The 25756-nt window shown below is 39.4% G+C and overlaps 1 protein-coding gene across 2 annotated transcripts in view; it reads left to right on the forward strand.

Moving 5' to 3' along the window:
- The first annotated feature begins 7 nt into the window (after positions 1 to 7).
- LOC122872138 (rho GTPase-activating protein 6-like) overlaps positions 8 to 25756 on the forward strand; it is a 75208-nt gene continuing 49459 nt past the window's right edge. The window contains exons 1-2 of one of the 2 annotated variants that reach the window (XM_044187936.1): positions 632 to 731; positions 6515 to 6560. In XM_044187936.1, coding sequence (XP_044043871.1) covers positions 6558 to 6560 — 3 coding nt within the window. In that variant the 5' untranslated portion in view covers positions 632 to 731; positions 6515 to 6557. Of the gene's footprint in view, positions 732 to 6514; positions 6561 to 25756 lie in introns of both variants that reach the window. The other variant, XM_044187934.1, reaches the window with a different exon arrangement.

Below are 25756 nucleotides of genomic sequence, written 5' to 3' on the forward strand. Positions count from 1 at the left end.
TTCTCACTCCACTTCAGTTTAGGAATGACCAACGTGCAGAGGAACGCAAGAAGACTCGCTCTTTCTCCACTTTGCGCAGCGTCTGCAGCCAAATGCAGCACAGTCCAGCTCTTCACCAGCTTGTACGTGGACCTTCCTGTTGATGGGGAAACACTAAACTCCTGTCTTACAAGTTGTAGGGGAGCTTTAGAGAGACGCATTGAGCAGCGCTGATGTGAGATCCAAATTAAGGAGACATGTCTGCCGCTCAAGGACTTCTCAACAGCGTCTTCTCCTGCTCCTCTCCTGCCTCCAAAGCCATAACCAAACGGAGGCTACGCCAAACCCGGAGCCTTGACCCCGCTATCATAAGACACTGTGGCACCGGGACTGAAGGAATAAGTGGCGCATCGTTTTCTGGAGCGTCGGCTGCGGACGCAACTACGTCTCCAGAGCGCTTAGCTGCGAAACCGGCTTTACGCACCAAGATTCCGACACTAAAGGAGCCCATAACACCGTCCCTTTCCTCTCCTTCCATACCTTTGGATGTTTCTCCATCCTCCAACTTCCACTTTGACTATGATATAGTGAAGCGTGCCAAAAGGAATACCGCCGGGGATTTACCGTTTCTGGTGAGGGGACCCGGTGCAGCGCAGTCCGGGAGCACCGGCACGCTGTTCTCCCCGCGGAGGTGGCTTCAGAGGAAAGTGCAGCCGTCCAGCTCTCACGCTTACGTTGTGTGGAAATCAGAGGTAAACTTTTTAAACTTTGATTCCAGTGCAGTGCACACGCTTCTTTTTCTGTGGTTTTAATTCAATCATCCTGCATTTAATTGTATTATGCAGTGAAGAGTTCAGTTTGTATTCAGCGCAATGTTAAATATATGGACATCAGGCAACCAGCCACCAACAAGGCAAACAACCACCTCTTCCTAAATCATTTATGTTTTATTCCCCATTTCTTCTGTATGTTCCTCACTATTATGGATGCATACTAACATGCTGTACTTCACTATAGAAAAGTGGCTAAACAGAATTTAGGTGCCCTTCAGCTCCATCCTTTGATCTCAACTACACACTAGCAAGTTTATATGACAGCTCCTGGAACAATTGGAAAGAGCAATCAGCAGACTTCACACACTGTTTATTTCTGCTAGAAACAAGCACATTCACTGTATGCCAGAAGACATCTGCTGCTGATCATTTGCCTGTGCTTCTGAAATCTGACCGTGTATAGAGTCAGAGAGCATAAGTGGAAGATGTATGGGGTTTGAAGAGGGAGTGTTGACCCTCCACTGACATCTGCACCTGGAAGCTGTCCAGTATCAAACCAGTACACTACAACTGGAGCAGTTATCTTGGTCTTGCCTAAGGGCACATGGGTAATTAACTGGGGGAAGGGGCAGCAGACAGCACTGCTTCTCTTCTCCCACCTGGATCCCCCCCCCCCCTGTTTCCAGCCCTTGTGAGAGTCACACCTTACACAAAAGCACTTCTGGTAAAGCTAAAGAAACGCTTATGGAGCTTCTAAGGATTCAATTATTCCAACAAAATGTGCAATGAAGTGCACAGATTTGGGCTGGTTGGGCTTTTGTCTTCATATAGGCTTCAAATTAAGTGTGAATAAGGGGAAGGCAGGTATGAAATCCTTAAGAAAACATAGTTGGGCGACTTATTTTTAGTGGGGGGGGGCTATTTAGACTGCATAGTTGGCATGAGTCCACATGCACTGGTGAAAAGGTATGTGTGATCATTGTCCTGCTTCTTTTGTAGACTTACTGTCTCTTTCTCTGCCTTAGCTGATACATATTTCTGCTTCTCTTGGGTGTAAGTGTGTGTGTACGTGCTGCAGCGTGTGTGTGTACTGATGTGAGGGTCTTAAGGACACATGGCCCGGGACTCGGTTCTCACGACTGCAAGCGGTCACAGGGTCAGAAACATGCAGCCCTCACACAGCTCTCCCATCATTTCCTATTACAAAGAACAGCTCCAGCTTCACTCTCTCTGTTTTACTTTCTTGCAGTGTGCCTCTCTCTCTCTCTCTCTCTCTCTCTCTCTCTCTCTCTCTCTTTCACACACAGGCAGGCATCCACACTCTTTTTTCCTCCCTCTCTTCCTCTCTGAGATGTCAAGAAGCTCTCACTCAGCAGAGTTTCCCACCGCTCTAACTCTATTTTCCATGCCGTTTCACCCCCTCCACCCCCTCTACGGTTTACTGAGGATAACATGAGGCCATCAGTTTGGAATCATTAGTACAATCTGGACCATGAAGTTATTGCACCTCAGAGTGTTTGTAAAAATACTGAGCCAAGAAGTGTTGTTGGTCTGCTGGGAGGTTTCACACACTGTTGGGTGTGAAGTAAAATCCTGAAATTAAGTGTAAACAAAGACTTTATGTTGGGAATGTACTGAATGGAGCAGATTTTAGATTGGATTTAGCTGCAATGTACTTTTTTTCAAATGCAAACTGAACAAGCACATAACGCATCATTTTATACAGATATCTTGAATTAAGGAAATGTTGAAATTTACATGATCTTTTCCCACGGATGGAGCACGCATGTTCAGGTGTGTCCGTGCCATCCTTTTCCTGCCATAAGTTCATTAGTTTAGTAGTTTTTAATCCTTAACATTTGTGAAAAAGAACATTCTGTCAGATACAGTCATAATTTACAACCTGGCATTGTTTTTACTAGCTCTGATGGAGGTGTGCTCTGTTGGTCAGGTTTAATGAAAGAGCTGAAAGGTAGTCAGAGGGACTTTTGTCTATATCAGGAGATAGCAGAGGAAAAAAATCCTCATTGACTACTGACTCCAGGGCCCTAAGCACATTCCCAGTTTTCCCTTGTCTATGTCTCTTTCAAATTGTCCCTGTTTGGAGTTTGTATGAAGTTTCTACATGTTCATTTTCATAGCGTCCTATAAATGGCAGACAACAGCTGCATGGTGGCTGATTGGTGTAAAATCCTCTGTCATTTTAGTACATTTGGAAATGAAATACTGTCCAGCAATAAAGTATGTCACTTTCATTTAGTTGGGGGACTTGTGAGAGGCAGATTTAAAACAAAAAAGAATGATCAAAAACAAAGCTGCAGAGGTTGAGATAATCCTGACTTTTACATATGGGTCAAGCTCCAAAAACATTGGATCCTACATTTCCCATATTGCAACTGGATAGAGACTTTCATTTGACCCCCCCGTCTGGTAAACTGTATTTTTTCAAACTCCACACCTCCAGTTCGTAATGCAGGTTTTCTGTATAAATTTGTAGTCTCCAAGCCCAAGTTGAAATAAGCCTCATGACATTACGATGACATCATCAGGGTTATATTCTCAGACTTGACAAATCTCCTCCAGAGCCACAGAAGACATTATACAACCATTTTCTCAAGCTGAGTAGAACTCTAAATGACAAATACAGTAAACTGAACTTGATGTGTAAAATCAGTGGAGTGCCCCTTTAACCAAATGGGATTGTCTTTTTTGGCTAATCCCATGTTTTAAATAGCTGGAAAATGGAGGCACTTCATCATCGTATTAATGCCAGGTTGACAGTTTGGACCAAAATATCCCAAACCAACATTTTTTTCATTCTATGGAATAGCAAAAAAATGGCTATATTTAGGTCTCAATTTCACTAAACAAAGAAAATAGCAGCTATAGACGACTAATTTTAGATAGACATAGTTTTACATGTAGGCGCAAGTTCGTGTATCTGTTCAATGTCCAAACTTTTGCTCCAGTTGAGATCCCACTTTTAATGATTTGCTTGTTGGTACCATGGAGTGTGAGTGTGTGTGTGTGTGCGTGTGTGTGTGTGTGTGGGTAGGGCAATCTGTGTGGATTAGTCTCGTGCTATGCCTTTTTAAGGAGGGGGACATGGACAGAGAGGCAGAGAGAGGAAGAGTGGAAGGGAGAAGCAGAAACAAAGTGGAGATGTATTGGTTTACATAAAAAGCAACATCTGACAGTTATATTGGCCATGATTGCTTAATAGCTATGTTTCCATGGTCAGGTTGTTGATGTTGAAAGAACAATGACGCAAAAAAAAATCATCAGAAAGCACCCTCCGTGTTATTACAGTAGGAGGGTCGGTGACTGGAAATTCCTCTTCTTGTGGAGTGATTGACTCTAGAGTTGGACATCACATCAACACATGTTCTTGCAAAACAGCACAAATACAAAAACAGTGTAGGTTTTTACAGGAACGTTGACACACTGGAATTTGTAACGTTAGCATGTGAAGCACACACCGAACAGTCCTTCTGCCTTCCTGACAATGCCTTGCTCATATAAGCGCACACAGATGCACACGCGCAAAGGCTGAGAGAGGAAACAGTGGTCGGCTAATTTAATCCTGGTTGTTTATGGGGCGCCAGAATGTTGACATTGTAGAGTCTATTTTTAGAGCCACTTATCCTAATGCTTTAGAAGAGAGACCAAGTGAAGAAAATCATTCCAAAATGAAACTACAATGATTTCTACTAAATGATTGATAACAAGTTATTTAGCAGTGTTTCTTTGAGGTCAGAGCTTTGTCTTGTGGTGGTGTAATCTGCATGTATTCACAATCACAATTAAAATATTACACAAACAACTGAGCTACTAACACTAACACAGTGGAGCCTCACAAGTAATCTAATCAAGTAAGGTAATATTAATTGTAAAGTCTAAAGAGCTGCTATTAGTGTGCAAAAACTGTTCCCGAATTTTGGTCTGTTTTGATTGTTTTAGTGACACCCATGATGAGACAGTAAGTGGCTATTTCTGTGTTTGCACAAAGGAAATCCCACTTTTCTATTTACTTTGTAACTTAACCATGGCAACTGGGAATTTGGAAGATTACCATTTGGAATTTTGTATTTCCTATTTCAGATTGTTCTGGTCTCACAAGATCATGTGAAGTGGAAAAATCCCCCACCTAATTTGAGTGTTTATTGAGGTGTCTGTATTTGACCAGTGTCCTCATTTGGAAAACTAACATTTAGAATTACAGTTGCTTACATGTAGTTGTTATCATTCTTAAAATTCTATATATGCCCCCATGTTGATAAATGTTTATGCATCATTGCTGAATTACGTCAGAGTACTCAGAGCTCAGAGAAGTAGAGAAACACACTTTGAGAAAGTCTAACCAGTCTATTGTTTGCTTTCTTAGGATCACTAAATTAGTTTTTTTAGCCATACTAGCGGCATGGCTCTATGTAGCAATGTTGGTCAGTCAGTCCACCACCATCTGCACGTCCAGTAAAAAGATACCTAGTGAAGAAAGAGGGAAAATCTTTCCTTTAAAGGTAACATTTACAACATTTGATCGATCTGAGACAGTTTGTTGGCTAATTTCCTGCGTAACATTACTGTGATATATTTTGGTAGAATCCCCCATGTGGTATGTGAAACATCTAATTAAAAAAAAAAAGTTGTGTTGCAAGCTTACTCATCCTGTAAAAACATTTTTTCAAGCAGCTGGCGTAATGTTTCATTTATCAGAAAGCGTGCGTTCTGATTCAACCTCCATATTTCAGAGACATTGCAGTATGAACTGCTGCATATGTTTGCCATTGCTTATGCTATGAACCATACAAGCTGGGGCGGTGACACAGGTCATGGCTCTCTGCCAGGAGCCAGCAGTTGTGTTTTTTTTACCAAAACTGGTCCACATTGAAGTGTTTATAACAACAATAACACATGGTCTGAGCATTGGAAAGAAATGCCGGAGCAACGCTTCTAATCAGAACTAGGAGGAGAGACTTAGCATCTTTTCACCGGTTAGTTGTGTGGATTTTAAGATTTTTGCTGTGAAGCACTTTGTAACTTTATTTTGGAATGTTCTCTCTGGGGCTGCAATTACCGATTATTGTCATTACAGATTAATCTGCTGATTATTTTCTTGATTAACTGATTGTTTAGTTTATAAAATATCAGAAAATAGTACAAAAATGCCCATTACAGTTTCCTAGATTGTGTTTAGATGTTTTGTCCGACCAACAGCCAAAGATATTTTAGTTTACTATTACAGGAAACAAAGAAAAGCAGGAAAGTTTTAGAGGATTTTTGTCAATTTCAATTGAAAAATAACTTAACCAATCAATCAATGATTAAAATTGTTGCTTTTAATTTTCTGCCAATAGACTAATCAATTAATTAACTAATCATTTCCGCACATTTCCTGTCCCCTACTGTGTAGATATATAGATTCATATTGCTTTAACTGACACAAAAAGAGCCGCACATATAGTAATCAGAGACTAACTTTCCCCAGTGTTTCCCAGTGGAATAGGAAAACATGGTCTGTCTCAGGCTTTTATGATGAGTTGCTGCATCATCAGTCACAAACTCTCAGGAATGAGACAAATCTAACTACTGAATTGCCTCAATGACTCCAATGAAAATCAAAACAAAAAAAGCTGTATATTTGAAATGTGGATGAGCAAGATTCCCTGTTTCAATACATTTTCTATTGGAAATGCTCTAGGAAAGAGAGAAGTTTGAACTTGTGAACCTAACTGTTATCCATTTTGCCTTTCCTCCCTAAGTTCCCTCAGAGTGAGGAGGCTGCGTTGGAGGAACACGACCTTGATGGTTCGACTTCTCTGGAATGCTTGTACCAAAATACACACTAAAAAACAAATGCACGCACTACCTTGGACAGTTCAGCCAAGACGTCTCGCAAATCTAGACACAGTTTCTTGGTTTAACCAACAGTATCACTGCAGCAAGAGTGCAGAGCTACTGGACCATAATGTAGGTCAAGCAGTCAAATATAAGATGTCATCACGCTGTTGCAAGAACATCCGTCAAAACACTGAAACTGTGATGAGGTACAGGTTGCTTTTCTTGGCTTACAGCAGTGGTTTCTGATTTGGATCTGTTCACAGTTGTCTTAAAGTCTTAGTCTGATCTCACGGCATCATGAATCAGAGCTGCTGTGAGTCAAAGATCTAAAGATCATTCTTGCTATAAATACATGCCGTTCTGAAGAGTGAGATTCCAATACACATGTGGTAAGATACTAGAGATCTACTTTCAATATTTAGTACAGAGAGCTTATTAAATATGCTAAATTATAAAACATTCTGCAACTTACGTATTGGTAAGAAGTGAACAGAAATGATTTTAGGGTGGATTTTCTCTTTGCATGTGTTGTTCACAGAATGAGTTACACCTGGTGAAATTCTGTGTTCACTAAATCATCAGTTTTAGCAGATATCCTTCAAAAAATACCATTGAACCTGTTGTTTCTTGTTGATAAGCATTCCTTGTTATGGTATAGATGACCTCTGCAGCATATTCTAGTACAGTTCCCCTCCAGGGAGAAGCTCTGGATTTATGAATGTGGGTCTGCATGGGCTGTAGTTTGATTATGGTCCTCATTAAGTTTAATGGGCCTGGTTGTTAACATGTATAACCTACTGACAGACCAGGCTGATTTCTGTGTTGGGGGGGGGGGGGAGACACAGAGTTATAAATGCTCTTTCAGCTGAAAGAGTTGCATCTTAACATCCTGTAATTGCTATAGTGAAATTCTTTTTTGGTCAATATTGCAGGATTGCTCTCCATAAACTGGCTCAACCAAGACTTAGTCTAGGCCCTAGACTCAAATGTTTATTACATATGAGTAAGGTCCACTCTCTTTCTGGACCATCTTCCTCTTTTTTAAGGCTTTGTAAGGCTTCTCTGTTGTAAACAGGATGGGAAAGCTGAATGCAAGTGACTCAAGGTTTCTAATGTTTATATGTGTTGTGGTAGCTTTGTATGATTACACTAAGCAAATGAGACAGTTAGCCTCTATCTCACTACAGTGTTAAGCTGGATTTATACTTTATAAGGGGTTTTGGCAGTGGTGACAGCAGCCCTGCAGTAGATACCTACTGCGTGGGTTTTGATTTAAAGTTCAGTGTCACATTTCACCAATTGTGGGAGAAAACACAAGCAGCCCAATCTAGCCAATCGTACTTCTTGTGGTCCCCACATGGCATCTCTGCAGACGCCGTAGCCCCAATGTGTTGCTGCATTTTAGAGGAGGTGCACATCAGCTCTGGTGTAGCTATTGCAGCTGTGCATAAGCTAGCTACACTGAAGCACAACTGAAATGATGTAAACCTCATTAAAGAATTTAAAATCTTTCACTGTTACAGTTGTATAGTATATGATTACTGTTGACGGTGCACTATTTTGCTAGTTAGTATAAAATGATTTAATGTGCCAAATATTCAATTTTTCTGACCTGTGAGCAGCTCCATCTTTGTTCTATGTTACTCGTGAAAAGTGTCCATCAGCAACTCAATGAGAAATGTGATGATTTTAGTATGCAATTCTGGCATTTTCTGTACACTTTTGGTACTAGAACACTTTATTCGAGTCATTTTTTTACCAGTATGAATGTACTAGATACTCAAAAAACATTAGCTTTGTTTTAGCTCTGTAAAAGCTCAAAAGGTCTTTAAGCTCTAACTTAGTTTATTCTCAACACGTAACAACGCCCTTTTCTTGTTTTGTGCTGTAAATCAATTTCCCTTTGTGCTATAAAGTAATCAGACAAACAAACATAGCAGAGCATACAGTAAAATGCAGTTTAGAGACCAACAGGATATGACATCAACATTTGATTCCAATGAGATGTAACAACTACCTGAGGGAGACCCCAACATACTGTATAATGTGTGTCAAACAATATTTAAAGCTTCTTCTCATTTTGTGTACAGAAACATGATACCTCACAGGGCAAATTTTGACAAGTTTCCTTGATATTCCGTTGAAAAGAACCATATGAAACAGCAGGGTGTGTTTTGGTTTAGCAATCTCACATCTCCTCTGGGATGTTTTCTCAACAATGACTGAAAAGAGAGCAGTTTGAAACAGAGACGGCTGAAAAGTAAACATTAATTTCCGCAGCCAGAATCTCTCTGTCTGGTGCAGAAACCTCCCCTCCAGTGAGAAAGCAGCAGTGTTGAGTTACTTTTAGTGTGTATGAATGTGTTTTCATGTGTGTAGGAGAGAATCTGAAGGCAGTGGGTGGATGATCTAATTGTACACTTTTCAGACCTGAAGGAAAAATCACCGTCCCCTTGTGTATTTGTCTGTGTGCATTACAGTGACCCCTGTGTCCACTAATGTTCTCTCTAATGTGGTTTGTCACGGGCCAGAGGGGAAGCGTGGATAAGATCCTCTCACATATGCTATGGTGTGTTAAGTTTACAACTTCCCATTTATGTATTTGTCTCAATCAGTGTAAACTCTGGTGATATGATACTCACACTGGGTGAAAACGTTTCACAACACACCCGCTCTTTGTCTAATCTTGGAACAGTAACAGAAAGATTAAGTCACGCCAAAGGTTTTTTAATACTGTGGTTCTAAATTCCCTCCCATTTTCCCAAGAAACATGCAATAAGAAAAACAGCAACAGTTTATTTATTTTTTTTATCATTACCAGATAAGCAATGGAAATTTGCCCCATGCACACTGTCTAATTTCTGGAAAACTATTTCCATGTATATCTACTTCCATTTTGTAGCTTGCTATTGTCTTTGCAGGTGCTCTTACAAACAGCGCACACTTTGATGTCACAATTTTGCCTTAAAGAATTAAAGGCCCAGTCACACCAATAGCTGCTGTCCACAAAAGAGGAATGGTTTGCAGACAGTCATGAGACAGGAGTCGATGGTACAAATATGTCTTCTGAATAAACTGTGAACATATTGCTCCATTAGCGACCAAGCTAATGAGCTTGCTATCAATTAGCAAGCTAGCTAGCTTTAAGTCTTTTTTCCCAGTTAAATAAATTGAATGAAATGAATATACTTAGACCAAAATGCAGACAGTACAGAGAATAGAAAAAAGATCATAGCTATTGTGACTGACTGGCACTTGCATATTTCTGAGTTTGCTAGTGTGTTAGTCGTTAGCTCGCCAGCTACAGTAGTTCACCAACTAGCCCTGCGAGTAGTCAATAAGTCAGCAAGCCCCAAGAACCATTTGTTTTACGTAGTTTTGATGAAATACTATGCAGGAAGACCCGTTTGAGTCCATTTTTCTTGTTCCATCTGATTTGTTGCATTGTCACCATGTTCCCAGTTCTCAGCAATTTGGTGAGCACAATGTTATCAAAATCAATAGAAATAATCGTCGTCGTAGCTCAGAATCAGAATCAGAATCAGCTTAATTGCCAAGTAGGTTTACACATACAAGGAAATTGCTTTAGTATTTTGGTGCAAAGCAATAAACATAGTAGAAAAGCTGACCTTCATCATGAATGTGGACAACTTTACAGCATTTTTCATTATCCATTTTTATTTTTAGTCAGAGTTTTTCTATCCTGACACTTTACTCAGGGTAATATGGATATTATGTTGAGTGTTCTGTGTTTCAGCGAGTGTGTGTATGCGTGCAACAATCTTCATAAGGAACATCAAGATGCATGTTTATATCCTGTGCCGTTGCGGAAAAATGAGCCCAAAGGAATAAAATCCAATATTGTTTTTTGATTTGATCAAGTTCTGTTTTTTATCTGAATGTTGGTTTATAACTTGGTACATCTTGCTTACAGCCTTCACAGATGTACTATAAACCTTTGTTGTTTCGGTTGTTCTACTTGGTTTTACATGGCAAAGTCTTGCCTGTTTTACTCATGATGGTAGCCCAGTCTCTCTTTCACTCTCTGTTCTCTGTTAATTACTTATATAAACTGCAGAGCATTTGACCTTAGTGTCATGCCTCCCTTTGCATGCCTACTTATTACTGAATAAAATTGTTTCATGCTGTATTTAGTAAGGATTATTAAATGTTCTTGCTCACACATGCAGGATTTAGGCTGCTCTGAGAGCTAAGCTTTGAGAATTAATACCTGTGAGTGTGTACACTTCCATGCATGCATGTGTGTCTGTTATTGTCTTGTGGAATTATCAAGTGTGTGTTTATCAAATATAGCCTCAAATACTGGGAAAGCTAGTTTAAATAAGCCATGGGTTTGGAGAAATTGTGCATTTTGCTTGGTGCACCCCCTTCCTGTATGTGTGGATGAGTCTCTTTCAGTGGGGAGGTTTAGGGAATTATTTATTTGGAATTCCAGGTCAGAACTTCATGCCGAGGCCCCAGGGTTCAGACTGAAAGAGGGGTGGCTACTGACTGCTCTCCTCGCCTCTTCACCCACCCATCCCTTTTCTGCCTGGTTTCATTTTTCTTCACAGAAGCTCACTCCCGTCCATTCTTCACTTTTATTGACTCACTTTTACAGACATCCTGGCTGTGTTCCCCTTCTCATTTGGACTGCTAGACCCCTTTCTTTCTTTCTAATCTCCAGCTTACACTAAATGCAACTGAAGCAAAAACACACCAGCTTGATTTTACTTTTGAGGAAACAAGAACCAAGCTGGGATCACAGCCTGAATTTGTCCAGCTTTGCCCTTCCAAAGACTACACTGAAAGCATGCAGCAATTTGTTTTCTGACATGGAGGTTCCTTTGAACTGACCTGCCTGAGGAGCTATGGGCGGCTAAATCAGTATCATCTTTCAAACTGCTGCGCTAAACTCCCTTTTTATAGTGTTTATGTAGTTTCCACTTATTTTCTCCCTAAACTCAATTTTGATCTCAAAAACTAGTTGCCAGATTGCCATGAGTTAGTGTTTTGATATAGTCATGGTCCCCATAGGATGAATCCTATCAGGCCAAAGTTCCACTAGTAGACAGTGATGGAAGAAGTATTCAGATCCTTTACTTAAGTAAAAGTACTAATACCACACTGTAAAAATACCCCACTACAAGTAAAAATCATGCATTCAAAACCTTATATAAGTAAAAGTATGTAAGTATTATTGGCAAAATTTACCTAAAGTATCAAAAGTAAAAGTATTCATTCTGCAGAAAAGTGGTCCCTGTCAGTGTTTCACTGGTTTAAAATTCTTCAACTCATGAAGGAACACTTTATCCTTCAGTTCATCAGAAAAATAATAATTTGAATCATCAAATTTCGATCGCTGCATGGTTTTCACTGGACAGGGTATGAAAAATTGTAATCTGAAAAGTAACTAGTATTTGCCTTAACTTTATCCTCCTAAAGAACTTTTGATTGCAGTTCTGAAAATGCCATCTGCTTTTATTTTGTTTTTTGTTCAGCCATAAAATAATGAGGAGAAACAAGTGACAAACTGAGGAGTCAGTTAGCTGCATACATGTGCTCCAAGTTTCTTTTAAGGGTCAGTATGGTGTAAGGATTACCAGTGAAGTCATGTTAAGACATACTCAAGTGACACTGATGCAGATACACTATACTTTCTAATGGATGTACCCTTGAACATCTGTTTAGCATAGAATCAGACAAATGACAAACTCTTCTAACTCATTCAATTGTCATCTAAGGATACGACTTCAGGTCATGAAAAGCCCCCAAATCTGTCAAACAGTAGGGAAGCAAAACAGAATGAGACAGCAGGCATTTTAGAAACAGCCGTAGCTCTGCTGCTATAAATAGAAACATTGCTCAGCGGACGAACACTCAAGTTCCAGAAGCGAGGCAGGGAGAGTCGTATTGGTTGCAGGTGTGTATGTGTGTGTGTGTGTGTTTCATGTTCTTATACATGTTCCCCACGGGTAGAGACTGCTTTTTGAGGGGTAAGACTTTAACTTTAGGGTTTTAGGGTACAGGTTACAATTAGGTGAAGGGTTGTGATGTGTGTTTCATTAAAGTGAGTGGAACTTTTTGGGAAGTTTGTGGTAAAGATGTGAGGAAACCACTTTGCCTTTCTGAAGCATTGGCTTTTGAGAAAGGCTGTATAATGAGAATGCTGAAAGAGAGTTAGTGTCAAAATGTTTTAACGCCATCTAGTGGCCTTTTAAAAATGTTATTGCATGAGAAGATCCCCAACATCACCATATCTTAGATGGTTTCCAGATTTTGTTATAGACTTGCTTTTCCATGTCCATGTTACTTTTCCAATCCCATACAATGTGCCATATTTATACACCAATAGGCACCTTTTTTCCCCAGTTCAGGGCAATAAGTAACCTTGCCTATACTATGTGCATATCAATGAATTCATACCCTCTCAATTTAATCTCAAACTAAGGTCTGAAGGGTGTTTGTTTGTTTGTTGGGTGTCTGGTGGTTTCAGTGCACTGAAAAATGCCTTACCCCCCATACAAATAGCAAGAGTTTCTTATGACTCATTACGTGAAAAACAACTACAGTATTAGAAATGCTATTAAGATATTTATTTAGTTAAACAGGAGTTGTGTAAGTCTGCATCCAGTTTAAGCAACTGTAACTCAATTATGGTTGCTTTGTATTTATTGTTTGAATTTAACTCAAGCTTTCCATGACTATTTGTGAAAGTGCAGATTAAAAGTAAATGTAAAGAGTTGTTTTTGCCACCAGAGGGTGCCAGTCAACTTCTAATACATCTTCCATGAGTTGGACGGACTTGGGGGAACATTCAGCAGTATCTGGACACACACACACAAACACAGACACAAATGATGAATCACAGTAAAAATGCGGGTGGGCTGCATTGTGGACAGTCACAGCTGTGCACATCTGTCTCATCAGCCTCTCTATGTCACAAGTATCTTACAAAAACATTACAATAGCTGATACCAGCTGCAGTCAGATCACATTTCACAGCACTGCGGCCAAATAAAACTGTAAAATGCATCGGACGGGAGAAAAACACAACAATCTGAGCCTAGTTCCTGAAATGTGTTAACTTTAAAAGGATATTTTACAGCCTGACATGATGTTAGACCGCAGACATTTACATATAAACCTTTCAAGATCAAGCACCTATACAATCAAACTGCATAGATTTTCCTCCCCCCTTACTGTTTAAACCATTTAAATAATAAAATGTTCTGGTAAATGTGGGCCTGTATTGTTATTATTACACACTTGAAAAGTATTCTCATAAGGGATCTCCAGAGGAGTGGAATTGTTTGTACTGTCACCAACACCCACACACACAGACACACTCACAAACATAACAACGTGTGTTTGTACTGCTTTAGTAGGGAACAGCGTCACTTCCAAGCAGAGATCAAATTCTCTCCTGCAGAGTACCTTCCCAGAACATTAATGTGTGTGTGTGTGAGACATATTAGTTTTCGAGATCCAGTAGTCCCCACAAGATAAAAAAAAGCAGTATTGTTGGCCTTCTTTTTGGACTTGGACTGGGAAAAAGATGTTTTCTTTTTTTAAAGTTTAAAGGAGGAGTTTGCATTCAGATTAAAGTAAAATGAAGTTTAAGCACGCAATTACGAGGCTAAAAGCTATTTAAATTACTTTTTCTAATAAATAAATCTTCATTTTGCTACTACTATATGGATGATTGCTATAACACAAGAGCAAATCAACCAAATGTCAGCTCAGGAAGGGTTTTACCTCTCCGAACACCTGGCGTCTAGTAGGTCTTTCCTGGAAAAATTCCACCAGTGCAGCAAGGGATGCGTTTTACATTTCCAGCAGCGGCAACAGCGCTTTGTTTGCAATAAACAGAGGAAGATGCGGGCAGTTGACATGAGCAGCGATAGCCACCATGGCTAAAGAAAACCTAGAGAAAGTGTACTAATGCGTACCACTTTTATGTTCCCAAGATAAAGCCGTCATTCATCTTTTCATCTTTCTATCCTCTACCTCTCTATTCAGTCCATTGCCCTGTCTATTTTATAACCCTGTTGTCACTGTGCATCATCTTTCAGCTTCATTATTCAGGCACTCAGCTGAATAGAAAGCAGATGCTTTGTCTTTTAGAGTTCACCTCAGTCTATCTGTTTTTCTCCTTCACTCTCAGACACTTTAAATAAAGACAAAGGGATGAAAATAGCTCACGGATGAATGTAGCAGCCCAGGCGTAAATTAGCACATCGATACACACTTAAAGAATCAGCACACACTTAAAGCCTTAACCTGAGCTGATGATGAAGAGAGACCAATGGACTCAAAGAGGAGAATTTTACGGCTGTCTTCTCCAGACTGTAGGTGACTTCGAGATGACTGTGATTAATTAGATTAACAATGAGGTGTGTCAGTCTGGTTTCCCACTGAGAGCTGCAATTTGCCATAATTTGACCTAATTGGAAAAGGTTTGCTGCTGCAGAGCTGCTAGTTTTAAGGGCGAGAGCGTGGGAAATGGAGGCTTTTGTCGGAGCGGAGATATGAAATGGGGAGACAAGAGAGTAAGAGATAGAGTTAAAGTAGAGGCAAAGAAAGGGAAAAGGCCAGGAGAATATAGGAGCAGTGGTGAGATGGGGTAAAAAGACTCACAAACACACAAACACACACACACACACACACACACACACACACACACACACACACACACACACACACACCTGGGTTGGATTAGCTCGGGCTAGCAGGGAGGCTGTGTGTTAATGGAGATTTAATAGGCTCTGAAATGACTTACTGCAGTCATACAGTGTGTGTGTGTGTGTGTGTGTGTGCAGATGTGCAGTGTGTGCTTGAATTTGTACTTTGAATGTTTGCCTGCATGTCTTCATGCTTTTTGGCTTTATGAAGTTATTAAATCTTTCCATTTTGCTTTCTGTTCACAGTGGAGACAGTCAACTTTTAAAAAGCCAACACGCTGTGCAATCATAACAGTACAAAATAGATGTTTACATTTGGTTCATTGAGTGTGTTTATAGGATTTAGTTGGGAATCTACACTGGATTGAAGGATGCTGGTATACTGTACATCACTGTACGGTGCAGTTTCTAGAGCCCGAGTCGAGTCTTCAGTTCTCTACTTATCAAACATTGTCACAGCTTACTTGTTTTCTTAAGTCATGTCCTCTTATCAGGGAGCGAGTCGCTACTTGCAAAATCATTTTTTATAATGTAACTGCACTGGATCTGTTCTTGTTTTGCTTTGTTTCATATGACTTTCAAGAATTTCTAGATCTAACATTGCAGACTCTCCTCTTTCTGACTGTGAGGTGCTGTCTGTTGCCGTGGCAACGACTCAGTGATGTAAACACCGTGCTGACCCTGGCAGTGAGAGTGAGAACAAAGGAAGCATCCTTTTTGAATGTAAGCATTAAGAGATAGTTTATATGTTCGAAGGCTCTGACGCAGTTAGTGCAAGTTCTCAGCAATGGAAAAATCCGACATGAGGAACGTCGACTGAAATTATAAATAGAATTGAAAATAGCAATAAAAATGGGGAGAGGCGCAAAACAACATCTACCTTAAACATCCTTCATACCTTACCTGACATTATGGCCGTATGGTGTTACGTATACGTACGAGTGACTGAGAGTGGCATTTACAGGGAACATTTGCATTTTTGAGGAACTCAGCAATGATTTCTGTGCAAAATGTGTGACCTGTATAGGTCTCAGTACATATCTTTGTAACTCATAAACTGTGGAAAGTATGTCACGATCTTATATCAAGGATCAGTATTGACCTCCATAAAGAAAATGGAGAAATTAGGAATGATTCATGCAGTGACAGTGTGGAGGACCTCAAAGACCTCAAACCCAGCTTCTCTTTTTTACTGGTGAAGTCAATTTTGGCGCATCTTGTGATTTCAAAGTTTAATGTTATGTTACTTACAAATGTATATCATCGATTTATTGATTTAAATATTGCAAAGCAGCAAAGGGAAAATGTCTTTCAAACAAAGCTTAAGAAGCTGATATAAATATGGATAACTGGCAGGTTGCAGGGTAAACATTGACAGAGAATCAAATATGGATCATTTTCAGCTATGCTGTGCAATTTGTTCATGTTCATGTAAACTTGAAATTTTAAGGGCTGTTTTTATTTGAACAGTCACTGCATCTCCACATCCAGAACAGCTCTATTTTTTCAAAAAGTATTAGCGAACCTGAGCCGCTTTTGTGTTTGTGTGACAGAATAAACGACTAAAATGCATTTTACATACATTCAACATGCTTTTACATTAACTATTAAAATATGGCAACCAAAATTTGAAGCCTGGCTGACACCTTGGCAAACATTTACTTTAGGCTTAGTTTCTTTCTTCTAGGACTGGACAAGTACTCCCTACACACACGTAAACACACACAACAGTGTGCATGAGGCTACATATCAGCTGGACAGGTTAGAACAGGCAACCACTTATTTCATGGTTAAAATGACCTAACAGAGAGAATAACTAGTGCAAACTAGTGTGTGCGTGTGTGTGTGTGTGCCTGTAGCATGATATGAGGTGGTGGGAGTGTCGGTGACGCCAACAGGGGAGTCGAGCTTGGATTCCAGCTGCATTCCAGAGAGGGAGAAAAAGAGATGGGATGGATCTGTCAACCCCCACCTCCTGTCTTTCTTTCACTTATTTCTTCTTCTACTCATCCTATGCCTCCATCCAAACACACACACACACACACACACACACACACTGAGTCTGCTTGGTGAAGCTCATGTTAAACCACATGACAATACTGTCTGGGAAATTAAAAGCCTCATTTGAGTGCTTTAAAGCAACAGTGCAGGTTTTTGGGAGGTTGGCTAACTAGGTTAACTAACTTGTTAAAGAACAAGGTTGGCGATATTCTCTATTTTTCTTATTTTCAACAAATCCCATGAAAAACCAACAATAAATTGATCCTTTAACAACAAGTATTGTCTGTGTGACCAAAGCCAGATATAGTGTATTCCTCTGTGCCATAGACCCCATAGTTAGACGTGTTCTTTCATTACCATAAACACGGCCACTGTAGTTTATTGTGCCTGGTGCCATAAATACTCACAGGAGCACTAAATGTGTATTCATCCACAGCTGTAAATAGTCCCCAACAAATGCTCTATTTACTCCTGTTTGAGTACTGTTTGCTAAAACCCACAGTGTCTAGCTGTTATGGGAAATTACTGAGCCTTTAATAAACATCAAATTCATCCATGTAGTAAATAATTAATTTCGGTACTCCGAAATGCTAACCCTTAGCACAAAAAAAAAATGCAAAAGACTAGCATAACCCAAAGTAAGAAGATTGAAATTGTAGTAAGTACATTTTTAATCAAACCTTTTGTATCAAGGTTGCTTGGAATTTAAAGTAAATAGAAAACATCATTCATTTAGCATGGCTGATGTAACCAGGGTATTTTTTGGAAGTATTTTAGGTGTGCACCTACTGTGCGATGACATTTAGCCACCGGACGGATCTACCACCGTCCAGTCCTCCAGTGCAAATAGGAAAGTAGTTCCTGGGAGTTCAGATCAGCAGACTATTTTCCATATGGAATCTACCAATTTACTTAACAAATCAGTCAGACATTATTTATGAATACCTACCATTTAGCTTTAAAGCTGCTACAAATTCACATTTTATCACTTAAAAGATAATGGTAATCCCCTAGTATTACTCTGAATCTTATTTAAGCCATTTCATATGCATCATATGTTGTGGTTTTAGTATGGATAGTAAGAAATAATCATAGTGAGGATATATGGATGCATCTTTGTGTATTCCTTTGTCAGAATTTTACCTCAGTCAAAACCATAGTCCTGTAGTGACGTTGATTTGTGTCAACAATTGTTTCCAATGAGCAGATTGTTTCAAGGCATCTCTCAAAGATATCATATCTCTGATAAAGACAGATGATTTCAAAGGACAGCTTCAGAGCGGCATAACTTCATAGCTATGCATGTTGCATATTCGGATGAATCAACAGTTTTGTCTCACCCATATTATCAGTAGAAGGTTATGCTGTCGTTTGTGAACAGAGCATTCCTAGAAGGCTGCTGTGTTTATACTGCAGACTAAATATTTATACCCTGAGCTGAGAAGAACTGAGGCTGCTCAGTTTGACTTTGATAAAGGTTTGTGATGCTTTAGGCCAGGTGACTTACATTCTGCAGAGATCACGCACAGACACATTCATTGAGTGTGTAAAGAGCTACGCAAACATACTGTACATAGTGTACCTGAAGTTCTGTGAATGCATAAGCACGTGTAGGCCTGTAATGAGCTTATGCATACATTCATACTAGTAAAACATTAATATTGGAAAATTTGGGAATCCAAATAAACACACACTCTGACTAACACATGAAAGGTATGTCCAAGAAATGTCACTTGTGCTTGTTTGTTATGGCTCTAAGGATTCAAATGAGCTCATAGACCACGAAGCCTGATCAAAGTAACAATGACAGACAGAGTTAACTGTAAACTGTATTGTAGTTCTGAACAATATTAAAGCTAAATAAGGTTGATTTCCATAAGAATTTGGTGGCATTTATTCCTTAAAACTCATATAACTAACATTGGTTTACCACTGACATATACTATATCGGTTGGCTTCCATTCTGCAAATAAAAGAAACAATTGTCAGAAGGGAAGGGGTGAAATGGAGTTAAGGGTTGGACGGAATGTACCAAAACCACTAAAGAAAGACAACAAAGAATAAAGAGAGATGAGTTAAAATACAAAGAAAGAAAAAGGAAGGTGCGGCAGAGAAAGAGATACAACTCTAGGGAGGAAGACAAGAAGAAGGGCAGAGGTTGCGGAAAAATATGTCCATCCCATAAAAGGCCTCAGATCTTGTATTTCTGAATAATTCCACATTTTCTAAGATGGTTTCTCTTATTTTGGATTTTTAACAACTGCATCATTTTAAGTACAGAAACCTGTGTCCTGTACTAGCTACAAGAAACACCTGACACCTGAAAAATCACGAGACAAGTTGATTTGCATTGAAGCTGATTATCATAGAAAACGAGCAGAATAATAAAGGCAGCTGAGGCCATGTATGTTATACTCAGCCATTCGGTTCCACATGTCCTTTCCTCTGTAGGTGCTTGTGTGATTTCCTTTAAACTGGATTTGCATAAAAAAACAAGTTATTAGACAAAGCACTGGCACCACTACGCAAACAAATTTGCATGCCGGCAGGTGATTGGATGGACACTCACCCTAGCCTGCGAATCAGATGAATCTGCTGAGCTCATGTTTCATTTGCTCTGATATGTCTGGCCCCCCTCACATTAAAACAGATTTCCAGCGCAAGGCACCAGGCTCACGCAAATCAGACCAAAATACAGCAAATCACCTCAGCGGACTGTAAGAAAACATGAGATATCCTCGTTTGTGGTGTACTTATGTGCTTCAAGGTATCTGTCATACTTTGATTATATTATGTCCTTAAGTCCTGAGCGTCACTCAACATCATGGCTGTATTACACTGTTAAACTGACACAACTTGCTGTGACCCCCTCCTGCTAGCTCTTACCCTCTGTGCGTGGTGTATGCACCCTATTGCCTCCAAGTTCCCAAGTTCAATGTTTTGGGGAAATATGCTTATTTGCTTTCAGGGGGAGAAGACCAATACCACTCTCATATCTTTCTGCTGAATATAAGGCTACAGCCAGCAGATGGTTAGCTTAGCGTAGCACAAAGACTGGAAACAGGGGGAAACAGCTAGCCTGGCTCGGTCCAAAGGTAACTAAATCTGCCTACCAGTACCTCTAAAGCTTACTAATTAACACGTTATATCTTGTTTGCTCAGTCCATACAATAACATAAAATTCACCGTTTTGCAGGGTGATATGTGCTGGACTATTTCTTGGCAGTTGCCAGGCAAGTTGCTGCTCCCAGCCAAGGAATAGTCTGACATATCATATAAGGTGATTAAACTAGATTTTGACCCAGGGCCTCAAGAGTAGACAATAATGTAGCTCATAATGTACTTTAGTTGTGCAACTTTCCTAACACATTTGCAATAAATCAAATTACCAAAACCTGATTGACAGAAAGTGGATCTTAGGCTTTTTGCGCCCCTGGGGGTTTTGCATAATTGTTCATCTTCATCTAGCCTGGGTCAACATCTTGGACTCGGAATAATGCCGTTCATATACTCTCATTAACTCGATCTCAGAGCCAAACACTAAGCATAATAGGTGTGCGAATACACACATAGGCACACAAAGTGTTTGGATAAATGTGCTGAGAGAGATGCTATCCTTCGGCTGAGGGAGGCTGAGCCAACACACTCACGTCACATCACTCAGTGGACATTTTATTCTATTATTCAAGCTATTCCAAACTCCAAACTCCTCCACTCAGATGTCTCTGGAGATTTGCTCAACAGAGATAGACTCCTCATCGGCTATTGCTTTAGTTTACTCAAGAGTTGGTCTAAACCCTCTACATCAGGCAGAACTGTGTTAGCGACAAAAGAAAGAAGACAAAGTGAAAAGGAGTTTTCAAAGTGTGGATCATTTGATATATTATAGCAGGTGTGGAGCTGGTGTTTTCTTAAGTACTGTCACTTTTTATTAAAGAAAAATGTCTGAATTTGCAGTGTGTGAGTTATGGCTTGTTTCACTGTGTTTAGTGTCTGTGTTGGATCAGACACTAAATGAATTTTGCATGAATGAAGAAGTTTTATCTTCTTAAACTTACTATTTTGACCCAGAGTTTGTTTGGTCTGTTGTTTTTCTAGAATATGTGTAGACTCATGTCTAGACTTCATAACTCAAATGTGGAGTTTGACATTTTTAAGAACTATTTAAGAACCCCAGACAATTCTGTGACTTTGTATCCCAAATCTAAGCTCATGTGAGCATGCTGATCTCACATCGCTCTCCCTGTTTCCCATACTGATCCAGACGCTTTTACTGTGGTGCTATGGCAACAAGTAAAGGCTATTTTCTGATTTCCTGCTGCCAGCAAATGTTTCACACAGCATAAAAATACAGAAATCTCTGCAATTATTTTGTCAGACTTGACATTACACAAATATTTGACCACATGTGAAATACATAATTGATGGTTTCTGAGGGATCATAGCACATTACTGGGTTTAAAATGCACTATTAGACGACATTGGACATCTTATTATATGCTGACACATGGATATACAAACACATGCATACACACACACACATCACAGAAATACACACGTCCGTTATTGTGCTGTCCGGCACAGCTGGCGAGCTGAGACACCATGGCAACTGTTGTGGCAGAAAACATTAAGGAGGCGTGGGAGGTGGAGGACAGTGTATGTGTGTTGTGTGTGACACACGTGCATTAAGGTAAGGGAGCTGGAGCTGAAAGACTAGCTATCCATTTGTGAAACACAGCCTTTATTATACAGACAATGAGGCACACATTTGTCGTGCATGAGCTCCATATGAACGGTTTCATTTCTCATCATATTCATATTCATACATTACCATAAGAAAAGCACAATACTCACTCACAGTATGATCAAAAGCACAAAAGTTGTTATTTTTTGATAAAAATCTATAATTTATTCATTAAATCCTTCATGTTCCTCAATACCTCAAGATGCATATCAGTAAATATACAAAATATTAGGGCCAACGTTGCACAATCCACATTTTAATTCCCTCAAAAACAAAACAAAACAACTTTTCACAGTTTTTCAAGTCAAATGAGTACATCTTGAAAATTGTTTTGTTTATTATCCTTTCGGAAATTCCTTTTGTGGCTGTGGCAATTGTCAGACAAATACAAAAACAACAAAAGGCACTAGAGTGAAAGACAGACATCAAACAGCATAGTGCTCCATAGTGTCAGACCGTACAGTGCCCCACCACTTTTTTGTGTGTGATGCTAATCAAAATAACTGGGAGTTTTATCTTCATGCCTGCAAACTCAACCAATATATCAGATTTTAAAATCAAACTCATAGATTTGATCAGTTTTCTTTGGCTCTTAAGATGTTTGCTAGGCTCATAAGTCATAATTATCCAACATGCAATGGAAATTTTTTTAGCCCCCTTTTAAAGAAAAGTTTTTTTGCAACCAATTTTTGTCACACATACATAATATCTACCCATTATTTACATCTACATTGAGCCATCCAAACAAAAGCTCCCCCACAGGGAACCCAACATACAGAGTTACACATATACACACAAAATAATTATAAGATCTGTGTGTCCAGATTTAGATTATTTTCTTTTCCATTTCTTTTCAAAATGGTTTCTAAATGTTTCTGAAAATCAAAACACACATAGATATGTCACTTTTGTAAAATTCCTAGGGTTTCTCTTTGATTTTATAATAATCCTTGCCAAGCTTCAAATAATTTGAGAACTCAACCCACCATTGTGAAAGAGAGAGAAATAGCAAGATTGCAAGTGAATGTTAATGCGTTTCTTAGCTGCGGAGAGTGCTATATATGCTTTATTTCTCATGTGAATTTCAACTGTCTTGTGTTGTAGTACCTGATAAACAAAGTTTCAAAAAATAGGTTATAATATATCAGAGGACCAAAAAAAAAGACACCCTCTTGTGCATGCTCCATTTATGTCTTTAGCACCTGACCCTAATGGAAAACCTACCCAGCATTACATAGGGATTCTCAGGGATGAAGCTGCCAGCCAACCAGTCAGGCAAACAAGCTGACAGAGCAGCATGCAGGAAGATGGATAGAAGCGTAGAAGGGTGGAAGGTCAGATCACCAGAGAGTGACATTGAGACATATGAGGCCAGACACAGATAAACATATATGAGTGGAAAGACTTCACTAACAAAAACCTGACTTCTTTTCTCCCTTGGAGATGATGTCACTAAAAGTCATGTGATGAAAACACACAGGCTCTTAGAGGTATGCATGCTGACATGAATAACACCTGTGCACACATGTTCGCACTTTGAACCGTCCAATGTCAGATTATTTTATCTAAAGCTAGAAAGCTGTGACATGCCACCGAAAAAGTATTGAAATACATTCTAGTATGTTCTTGGACACTTTTGTCCTTTTAAAAACAGACTCAACCAATTCTACTTTGACAAGCATGAACAACTGTTTGTGACTCCCACTTGAATCTGGTGCGATTGGAAACACTTAACTTGAAGTGCTGCCCTTATAATCGATATTTGAGAGGTTGTTATACATGTAGCAATTCATTCAGTCCACTTACCAGGTGACAGAGTCAACAATACTGGTTTTTGTTCAATGTGGTGTTCACTTTCCTGAAGTTTTATTCATTGGACAGACAAACAAATGCCAAAGCAACAACAGGAAACAAGAGAATGAATGTTGACATGTGATAGAAAGTGGTTCCTCATGTTTGGAGAGCTTGGTGTAAAAAAAAAAAAGAACTATGGGCAAACAACAGTCAAACTACAATAAAATATGCAGAGAACTGGAGAACCTAATTCTCAACCCACCGCATGATTTCAATCAATTATTCTTCAGCAGCCACAAAATAAATGATGTGAGATTACTCATAATGAATTTTTGACAAAGTGCTCAGAGTGAATTGCTTGTCCTCACTGTTTGATGCAGACTTACTGTTTCTTCACCTGGTTCCTTAAATGAGGAGATTTCTAAATGCAGTTTTGAATAAATTGTGTTCAGATGCTCCCTTCAAATACCTCGGACACAGTTGATTTTAGATACTTTACACAGGTTTGGTCCTTTGGATGTTAAATGTTTATACATTCATTTACACATAATGAAGGAGTGGAGCACCATTTCACAGAGCAAGGTCACAAAGTGCTTCACAAGAGTAAAATTATTAAAAATTGAAGTACCTATCTTGTTCAAGTACTGTGTCAAAAAAACTGTACTCGTGACACAGTCAGCTTCCTTTAAGATTTTGTTGTCATTAAATTAAGAAAGGTAGAACATTTTAAGCCCAAATTGGTTCTTTTTTAAGCAGAGGAATCAAACAGACTCATTAAAGAAATAGCCTTAGTCCCACCCACAGGCGTGGCTACAACCAATTGGACTGGAAGTACACACCTCCAAGCCTGAGATCAAGGTATAACAATAGTACATTGCAAAACCAACATTGTATACAGAGGGGATGATTGAAAGTAATTTCAAAAGCGACAAAAATATTACAAATTCAAACATATGTCAAGGAATAAAGTCAAAATACTGTTTTTCACAGAAAATGGTGCTTTCACTGGTCTCTCATCTGGCCTATTTTCATAAGATTGAAACTCTATTCTGAGCGAATAGTTTTCATCCATCAAGAAAAGTCTAATAGTTTGTCATTCTGACCCTGCTAGATAAACTCAATATGTTTGAGAGTTTGTCAGTTCAGAAGTGACTACACTAAATAGTAGAGTTTTTTGTCTAATGGAGGATCCCGATCCTGATGAGAATAATAAATAAATTTAAATATGTATTTTCTACCACAGGTTTTTTTTGTTTTTAGTAAGATAAACATCCTGCCTCGATTCATTTTTGCTCTGTAATATGAATAAATTGCACAATACCATCAACATAAAGTCCTCCAATTCAAATATTCCACACAAGGTATGCAGGGTGTGTGTGTTTCTAAATTGCTAGAAATTCAACAAAGTGCACCTCTCTATTTTGATTTTATTACATTCTAAACACATTTTTCTATCTTGCAAAATGTAGTAGCCTTCAGGTCAGGGCCAAGCATTTCCACTGCAGAACAGTCCTGACCTGCCAACCGCTTTAAGCATGGTCTAATGGAGGTGGTATGGAGATGAAAGCAATATAGCCACGCTGGGCTAGTACCCAAAATTCCTTACTTACACTCCCTGCCCCTCTCTCCCCTTCTCTCTGTCTATTGGCCCTCAGGACACAGTATGGATTTAGGACAAATGGGTTGGCCTGTTGATAGAAGTATCCAGATTGAATCCAGACCCACGCTGTCGTCACGTTGTGTGGGTGTGTGAGTGTGTGTGTCCTGTGTTTGGTGGATGTTGAGTGATCAGTTCCTCTAAAAAAAACATCTTTTCCGCTGGACGAGGGCTGTCTCCGCAGGGAGATCGGCGTCTAAGACCCTTGACGAGGCATAATTTGTTAATATTTGTTTGCGTGTGTGTGTCTTCTGTATTTACCTCCCAAGTGAAGGAGTGAACC

The sequence above is a fragment of the Siniperca chuatsi genome, linkage group LG24, assembly GCF_020085105.1.
Source record: "Siniperca chuatsi isolate FFG_IHB_CAS linkage group LG24, ASM2008510v1, whole genome shotgun sequence".
NCBI classification, from domain to species: Eukaryota; Metazoa; Chordata; class Actinopteri; order Centrarchiformes; family Sinipercidae; genus Siniperca; species Siniperca chuatsi.